Source organism: Echinops telfairi, unplaced genomic scaffold, assembly GCF_000313985.2.
Source record: "Echinops telfairi isolate 266 unplaced genomic scaffold, ASM31398v2 ScPeMD7_7;HRSCAF=31, whole genome shotgun sequence".
NCBI lineage: Eukaryota > Metazoa > Chordata > Mammalia > Afrosoricida > Tenrecidae > Echinops > Echinops telfairi.
Genome location: NW_022103904.1, coordinates 19,967,969 through 19,977,563, shown reverse-complemented (window position 1 = coordinate 19,977,563; position 9,595 = coordinate 19,967,969). Strand labels below are relative to the sequence as shown.

The following is a 9,595-nucleotide window of genomic DNA, read 5'->3' as shown; positions in this document are numbered from 1 at the left end:
TACTAAATCTATAAATGTAGGCTCATAGATCTATTTCCCCATCCTCATATAATATATTTGTATATGTACATGTCTTTATCGAGAGCTCTATAAATACCCTTTGCCTCCCAGCTCTTTCCTCTATTTCCATTGATTCTCCTGTCCCACTATCATGCTCAGTCCCCACCAGGATTTCAGCATTTCCTCTTTGTTACGTTCCCCTTGATCCTGCCCTACCAGGTCTTATTTTGTCATATCTTGCCCTGTCCTTCACTCACTTTTCTGTTGTCTGTCCCCCAGGGATGAGGTCACATGTAGATCCTTGTAATCGGTTCCCCCTTTCCAACCCACTCTCCCTCTACGTTCCCAATATTGCCACTCACACCACTGGTCCTGAAGGGATCATCGTCCTGGATTCCCTGTGTGTCCAGTTCCTGTCTGTACCAGTGTATACCCTCTGGTAAACTCATACTTTCTTGTCACCTACTTTATCCAAACTCAAACATGGCTTCTGTTAAACTATACTCTTGAAGGTCAGAGGTGATATTTTAATTACCAACTGTATTAGCCACTTTTTAGATCTCATCAAGAAGAAAAAAAAAGTATGAGAATTTGAGTTTAATTATTCTTCTTTATTGACTATGAGCTCCATAAGAGCAGGATCCATGCCTTATTCCTTTCTGCATCCTCTGGGACTGCCATGTTTTCTGACATATAAGATCTCAAATAATAATTGTTAGGCTTCAGCAACTGCATGTAATTCTAATACTGCCTACACCCTAGTCTTTTTCTATGACTCTAAAGAGTCCACCATGTCCTCTGTCCCTTTCTCATGCTTTTAGGTTAGAGAGCTCATTCATAACATGAACATCATTTTTACAAAGGTATTTCAAATACTGGAAAGTTAAGACTCATACTTCCAACTTCTAGACAATTTCTTATAGATGTTCTTGTAGAACTTCAATAAAAAAAATTCAAATTTACAATTTTATAAACTTATCCTCATTACAAAATTTCTGTCACTTAGGTTCTAAATTTTAGTTTCCTATCTTTTTGACTTTGTCTTAACTTTCCATTCAACCCTATAATTTATCCCTCTAGTTCAAATACTACATACTACTTAGTACCTCCCATTAAAATTATTTCCAACATCTACCTTCCATCTCCCTCTTCAAATTAAATGCACTTCAATAAATTCTAATAAAAAATTTACATGGTACCAAAAAAAAAAAGAAAAAGAAAATTTACATGGTGCTCTAAAACTAGTAATCTTTGCATTAAGAATGTGTTCTCATCCTGTTTCATTTAGTCATCCTTGGATATCATCCTCTTGCTCAAAACTTTAAACAACTTATCCCTCCCCAAAGGTTAAAATCCAACTTCTTATACATGGGAGTTCTCATTCATCAAGTAAATTTCAAATTTGTAGGTTAAAGTTGCACCAATTCAAATATATGAGAAGTCAGAAAATATTTAGTGATTCTTGATCAGATCTCAGTCTAAAACTGAGGCTAGTAGGATCATATTCAGAGAAGGAATGGATAATTTACTAATTTCAAAAAAAAAATTTCACCTAAAAGTTGGCAAAGAATTACAAATACCTCCTTTAAAAGAAAAAGTACACAGCTCCTTCAATTCACTATGACACAATTTATAAAAGAACTAGGAATATAATTCTAATCTAGAAATAGTATATTTCAGTAGAACTAAAAATCTCAAATTAAGACTTTTAAATAACTGGCTCTTGGTTAGAAAAAGACAATGATAGATGTTTTAGTTATTAAAGTCCTGACCAATCAAGCTTATTCTTAAAAGTAATGGGACTGCAAATATGAGTGGGTACCCCAAAAAACCTAGACCCCCCAAAACTATGTATTATTATTATTTAAAAAAAACAACAATTTTATCACCTTTGAAGTAGTATCCATTACTTAACACATTTGTCAAATCTGCAATTCCATTCTTGGAAACATTTTCAAACTCATCTGTTTGGATGGCTGACAGCACCTCCTTTGTTTTTTTTCTTCACCTCTTCGAGGTGGTCAAATTACTGTCCTTTCATGTTCCCTCTTCGGTCACAGAAACAAAAATAAGTTGAATGGAGTGAGGTCAGATAAGTACGGTGCGTGGGGCAACACAGGCATGCTGTTTTTTGCCAAAAACTGACATAAGGAGATGGCTGTATGAGCAGGTGCATGGTCTTGGTGGCAAAACCAGTCTCCTGTCTGCCACAAATCAGGCCTTTTTTGTTGCACACTGTCACACAATCTTTTCAGAACCTCTAAATAGAAAGCTTGATTAACAGTCTGACCTGGTAGAATGAACTCCAAATGCACTATACCCCTCACTTCAATAAAACAAATGAGCATTGGGTTTATTTGTTTGTTTGCTTGTGGTTTTTTTTTTTTGGGGGGGGGGAACTCCTCGTATATTTTTGTAGTTACTGAAACATCTATGGTCATGAACTGCAACAGTAAAGAAAATAATTTAACAAATGATCATAGCATGTTACCTGTAGTCCAGCTCTTTGTGAACGAGATACTGCTTTAGCCTTGGCCTTTCCACTGTCTTTTCCAGCTTTGCCCCCAGCCTAGATTTTAGAAAAGTTTCTGATTAAGAGTTGAAAACTCTATTTCAACAATATCCAGGAAATAAGTCATCTTCTAGTCTTACTTTTGGTGGCTATGAAAATAAGATTCTTTTCTTAAGTTGTACCAACGAAAAACCAGTGCACCACGGTCAGGTAGATTCTGTGGCACAGAGCAGAGGGTGTCTGAGACTATGCAAATCTTGATAGGAGCAGCAGTCTCATCTTTCTCCAAGTCTGGGGTGGTAATTTTGAACTGTCAATTTTTGGTTTAGCAGCCCAGCCACTCAGTCTCCTTCCTGTATTATAATGTCAACCTTAAATACCTATATAAAAATTGAAATTTCTAAATATTGGAAAATATTTCCCAAATTTTGGACTGAAGAATCTTGATCAAGTCAGTATAACCTTATGACACTTACCTAAACCATGTTATATATGAAGGCAAAGAATATTATGCAGTCATTACAACAAATGAGATACTTATCCATAGACCATATTTCTAAACCCAAAAAGCAATGTACAGTACTGAACTTGTTTGTGTAAATATGGGGTAATACATAGTATATATATATGTACACATATTTCTAGAAGATCACTCAGTAAGTTAGAAAATTATTTGCCAGCAAGGAACAATAAGGATTTGGTATGAAATGGAAACAGTTCTCCTATGTATTATTTGATTACATATTAACATTTTTCCCATGGTAAAAAAAAACTGACACCTAACCCTGTCAAGTCTGTTCTGTCCCATAGCAAAGCTGTCGGGCAGAGTAAAGCTGCCTCAGTTTCCAGGCTATACATCTTTATGAAGCAAATGGTTACATTTTTCTCCCACAGAGGGGCTGATGGATTCCAATCACAACTTTTCAGTTGGTAGCTCAGTGCTCACCCACTATACCACCAGGGATCCTTTCATTGTAAAAGACATAGTCAAAAAACAACAACAACAAAATACATACAAGTCCGACTTGCTCTTTGAGGATCTGTTGATAGTAAGCCTCAAAAAGGCAATATATTGGCACCTATTGCTCAGATCTTTTCATCAATATCTGCGCTAATAAAAACATTAAAAAGCAAAAACAGACCCACTTTAATTGATTTGATTAGGAAATAACACCTGCTTTAAATTTTTATTTGTTGTTGAGAACATATACAGCAAAATGATACACCAATTTAAGTTTCTAAATGTACAGTTCAGTGACACTAATTACCTTCTTTGAGCTGTGTCCCCACGCTTACCCTCCTCCTTTCTGCATTCTTTCTCCCCTATAAACAATCAAACTCACAGCCTACTAGTCTTCCTTTCTAGTCTTCCAAGATGCCACTGTCAATTTGCCCTGTATCATTCAAAAGCACAATGCTCAAGGAAAACATACTTTATTAAACGAGTTGGATTTAGCAAATCTTCAGGTAATATTTTTGACTTATGGCTTTTTATAGTTTCAAGGTTCATCCATCCTCCTTTAGCTCCAGATAATCTGGATTCCCTGGATCCCCTTTGACCAGAATTCTTCTAAAGAAGCTCTCATCCAAATGCTCAGTAATGGTAGCTAGGCACCATCCAGTTCTTCTAGTGTTGTGGAAAAGGAGGTCGTTGTTCATTGAGGCAATTAATTAGCCAAGATGCCATTTTCTCCTTTTACTCCTGACTCTTCTTGCTCTTGACCCAGAGAATAGAGACCAACTGCTTATCCCCTTAGATGGCTTTAGAAAGTTTGCAAGCTTTTAAGATTCTATGCACCCAAGAAACATTCAGACCATAAGAACTATTAATAAAAAGTCACCAACTTCAAAACTCAGCAATTTATACTATAAGTGCAATGTATAAAGTAATTTTAACCTTACTGTCGCAAATCTGTCATGTTTGCAGCTTTTTCTATTTAGGTTTTCTTAGGGTGATAGATACATAATCACATTTAATACATTAAATGACAATTTCTAAGTTTTACACACTCAATTTATTTCATATACTTTATGAGTTGGGTTGCTAACTGGTCAGCCGTTCAAAACCACCAGCTGCTCTGAGCGAGAAAGACAGGGCTTTTTACTCCCCTCAAGACTTATAGTCTGGGAAACTCACAGAGCCGGTATTTTTAGCTTATGTTAATACTTAAGTATTTTTAGCCTTCAGTAAATGGATGCCAAATAAATTATAGACTAGTAATTTAAAAAACCCAGCAAGGATCATGAAAATCATCATCTTGAGCATATTAATTTATAGATCGTCTGTAATCTGTGCCTTAATTTGTCAAAGTGGTTTACTATATAGAACACTTTACTATACATTGTATAGGGACTGCATGCAATTATCCATCAGGCCTATTCAGTTCTGAAACTTCAGCATTTTCCAATGACCAAAATGTGGGTCCTCTTGGTTGGTCAACTTATTTAATGTTTAAGTAAAATGTCTATCAAAGAAGCCAGGGTGGCTGAGCTGCTAACTTCAAGATCAGCATTTAAACCAACCAGATGCTCACTAGGAGAAAGATGAGACTGCTAATTCCTTGTAAGAGTAATATAAGTCTCCAAAATAAACCCGGGGCAGTTCTACCCTGTCCTGTAGGGTCACTATGCGTTGGAAATCTACTCCATACTAATAGGTTGGCGGATGGATTATTAAATTCCAACATCTTTCATATCAAGCACAAGATTAATCATCTAATACTACAGTATGAGGAGCCTGGGATTAACTTGCAAGCAGGCAACTCCAGTTGAAGTTACCCATGTTAAAATGGGATGCTTACCCCAGGAATACACCAACATAAATATGATTTCTTAACAGCAGTATTATCTTTACTGCACTACACCTTCTCCTTTCTTTCAACTTTAGCATGGAGCTGACGTTTATTCACTTTCCTTTTTTAAAAGTCAGTTTTAAAAAATGTAGACCTTAATTTTATAATAAAAAGATGGAAAATTCAAAGCAGTGGCAAAAGGAAATCCTGCTGTATTGTGAAAATCACTAACTGCTGAGGAATCAAAGCTACATTCATATCTAACAGCAAATATTTCATGTATACCGTCGTTCCCCTTCAAATTCTTTCTAGCTCCAAGAGCTCGAGTATAAATAAATCCCCCTTTCCCAAGAAACCTCCAATTGACTTCAAAGATACATATCGTGAAAGTGATCTCCTGTTGGACCTCATTTTGGGCAGGAATCGAAACCTTTAAAAAACAAACACCTGTTTCTGCATTTCAACAACAAACCAATCCATGCAGTCGTTTCTAACTTTCTCCTTTTAAAACAAGCAATAAGAAAAAAAGCTTTTAGTGAGCGTCCAGTGGACAAAGTCAGAACTATGCAAGCCAATTCCCGACAGGTGAGACCTATTTCAGGCTCTCGAAACGTCTTTAGAGTTTGGAACTAAATACTGCCTTGCGTGATGCGACCACGGAGCAGTTCCTCGCCAGCCCCGCAAGCTTGTACCGAATCGCCCACTGCAGGGCAGCCGAGGAGATCGCGGTCCGCGCCCCCCCACCCCCACGCACCCCCGGAACCCGGCAAGTAGTGGGGTTTGGGCGCTTCCAGCACGGCGATGCTGTTAGTTGGGATGCAGTCGCCCGGCCCGGCGCCAGTTTGCCCGGCAAACCCCAACCTCAACAGGTGGCGGGCGGCCAGCCCCCGCCGCTTGCTCGCTCGCGGCGCGCAGTGACACCTGCTCCGCGGCTCTCAGGCCAAGGCGAGACGTGGCCCCGCTCCAGACCTTACCATGGCCTCGGCACGGCTCCCGGACGCGCTGTGCGGCTTCCACTCGGTCAGCCCGGACGCGGCTCAGACTCGGCCTCCAATCGGCTCGCGCACGCCACACCTGCTCCACCCCTAGAGCCGCCGCCACCAAGAACGCAACACCAACAGAAGGCTCCCCGGCTGTTACCGCCGCCGCCGCCGCCGCAGGCAGCACCAAACAATAACCCCAAACCTCCCTTAGGCCGTCCCAGCCAATGCCAGCTCATTTTACTGGTTTGAAGCATCGTGACTACCCAGTAGCGTGCGTCCTTCTAACATAACTCCGCCCCCTACACCGCCTCTGTAACGGCTGCTAAGGTTTGCACACGGCACTCAGAGCGGTCGGGGTGGGCTCTAGGCGGGTTTGTGCACGACGTGCGAGCGTCAGAGCCGGACGAACAGCAGAAACGGCCAATGAAAACGGAGGCTCTGCGGACGTGAGCCCAAGAAAACATCGCTCATGAGAAAAGTAGGCGGGCCACCGCTAACGACAACAAATCAGCGGGGGGCGGGGCAATTTGAGGTGCCTGTTGCTTTCCCGCCCATTCGCAGCGTCAGTTTTGTAGGTTTGGGGGACTTGTTGGAAAGGACGTGGCGTCGGGGCTCGATTCTTCTGGCGGTTTCTCATAAAGACTCAAGATTTCTTAGTCGTAGCCAGAACTTGTGGTGTTTTGCAGGCTGATTTTCCTGCAGTCAATAACTTTAAAGTGAGGGGAGATTCCCAAATGAACTACTTAAAAGAGCTATCAAGTGCAATTGGCTTCCGACTAAAACTGTTATGAAAATCATTTATGTAAATCCCCCTGGCATTTAGCGGGCACTCCGGTGATAGCTTTTCTTCCTTGCATGGCCTGCTTCTGCATTTTTAAAAGGCCCTTCTGTTTGGAGTGATGAAAAAGTTTGAAAGCAAGAGTGATGCTTGCACGACATTACGAATATGATTAATGCCCCCTAATTGTGTACCTAAAAGTGATTACAACGACAAAGTTTGTTGATTAAAGTTTTCCCACGATAACAAATTCACAGATTTTAAGAATGAAAAAGTAAGGCAGCTCATTTTCACAGCTGAAGAAATAGGATTAGATCGTTTTAGTCGTGATGCTGTGGAGATGGTTCCAATTTGTAGCGGCCCTAGGTACGCTTCCAGGTCCCGTTGGGTTTGAGCCAATGGTTGAAGTCCTAGCCAAGAAAAAGCCCACAGCCTTAAATGTTTCGTAACAGTTTAAAATTCTTTTAAAGTATTCTACGTTAACTACTTGCTAGGTCAAGGTTGTATCCTTTCACAGTAATTATTCTGTCGGTATGCTGAGCAAATAATCTGAGGAACTGGACTTTATGAAGCAAGATGGAGATAATCAGGATTGGAAGAAGGCTCATTTACAACTTTCAGTAAATATGGATTCTGCTTCGAAGTAAAGGAAACAAAAATCCTCATTATTGGACTAATAAGGAACAACAGGATGTAGTGTTAAAGAGCAAAGATGTCACTTTGAGGACTGTTCTGGAGGAAAAAGATCTGCATTAGAGCTTAAATTTCTGAGTACTGAGTTTGCAGAAGGCTTTGGGTTACAGGGGAAGCCAGGAATCCGTTAATGAGTCTCCAAATAAATTCAGCCTCCTTTGCATCCTGACCATCAGAGTGAGTCGCTTTGCCCTGAAGCAGATCAAATTATGGAATGGGTTTGGTGCCACTCCAGGTAGAGAAGCACAGCCTGTATAGCAGCGGTTCTCAACCTGTGGGTCGAGACCCTTTTGGGGGGCATCGAACGCCCCTTTCACAGGGGTTGCCTAAGACCATCAGAAAACACATATTTCTGATGATCTTAGGAACTGAGACACCGCTCTTCTATATCTTCTCCAAGCGGGTCTGCCCACATGCAGATACACCCATATGTGAGTACATGGTGTGAAGACTGTTACCCATGCTACACCATGCTTCAAGACAAAATTTCATCTATTTGTAATTAGAAATATTTCAAAATATATAATTACCTATTGTTTTGTAGTTAATCACTAGCTTTAATTATGTTCAATTTGTAACAATGAAAATACATAGTGCATATCAGTATTTACATTACAATTCATAACAGTAGCAAAATTACAGTGATGAAGTAGCAACGAAAATAATTTTATGCTTGGGGGTCACCATAACATGAGGAACTGTATTAAAGGGTCAGGGCATTAGAAAAGTTCAGAACCACTGCTTTAGAGACTTGCCTGGTTGTGTCTTTAATAGAAATTGGGGTGCTAGAGTCCCATGGTTGTGGCCTCTAATAAGGGTTGTTACTCTGGAGCAGCAGAACCAATTCACTAAGGCCACATTAAAAATAAAAAAAGTTTATTAGAAGGTAACACCAACAGGGAGACTGACAGCAAAGCAGATTGTCCTGATGGAATCCCTCTCATGCTAGAATACATAAAGATTACATATTTTTACACTGGAGTGCACATTTTGGGGGAACCACAGACTTTATAACAATCAGATAAAACAATAAAAGTAACATCTATGTAAACAAGCAATTTCCTACAATGTCTTAGTAACATTCCAGGTAGAGCTGTCCAGACAACCCTCCAGGCCAAGTCATCTGGAGGATTACACACCACATATCTGTCTTTGAGAAATACAGAAAGTTATGAAAACTACATACATGGAGTTTGTATGTAAAGCTCTAAACCAATTTTGTAAGGGCTGCTTCTAGCATAACATATGTGCCCCAGTCCTGGTTCCATACTCACTTCTGTAGTCCTACCTGTAGTTGTGATGTATTGATCTGCTGTCAATCAGGTTTTTGTGACAGCTTCCTTTGCCCTCCCATGTCTTATTTAAATCTGCTGTTCTGTCAACCCTCAGATGCTATTTATAACCTCTTGCTAATGGTCTCCCTTATCCTGAGTACGTGACTTTGTCTTGTCTTTTCCTGTTTGACTCAATAAATGTTCTCTTTAAATTACCTTTAGGATTTGGGGTTGTGTTTGTTCCCCCCAAACAACCCCACATTCAAATATAATTTATAGAGACATTTATTGAGTCTTAGGCAGGACAAAAACAAAATAAAGACAAATCATGCGGGTGGGAGAGACCAGGAGCATAAGACGTTCGTTAATGGTATTGAAGGATCATGAAAACATGACCACGTAAATAGGACATGGAGAACAAAGGAAATTCATATCAAAGTTGCAGGTGGGACTGCTCATGGCCTTCGAGTTGATTCCAGCTCATAGCAACCATGTAGGACAGGATTTAACTGCTCTGTGGGCTCCAAGACTGTGACTAGCTGGACTAGAAGGCCTCATCTTTC

The 9,595-nt window shown here is 40.1% G+C and overlaps 1 protein-coding gene across 2 annotated transcripts in view; it reads right to left on the bottom strand.

Moving 5' to 3' along the window:
- The window catches only part of LOC101663219 (histone H2A.V), a 32,240-nt gene extending 25,813 nt beyond the window's left edge, over positions 1-6,427 (bottom strand). The window contains exons 1-2 of one of the 2 annotated variants that reach the window (XM_045286317.1): positions 6,279-6,425; positions 2,492-2,569 (exon numbers count right to left, since the gene is read on the bottom strand). In XM_045286317.1, coding sequence (XP_045142252.1) covers positions 2,492-2,569; positions 6,279-6,281 — 81 coding nt within the window. In that variant the 5' untranslated portion in view covers positions 6,282-6,425. Of the gene's footprint in view, positions 1-2,491; positions 2,570-6,278 lie in introns of both variants that reach the window. The other variant, XM_045286318.1, reaches the window with a different exon arrangement.
- Between the last annotated feature and the right edge of the window lie 3,168 nt (positions 6,428-9,595).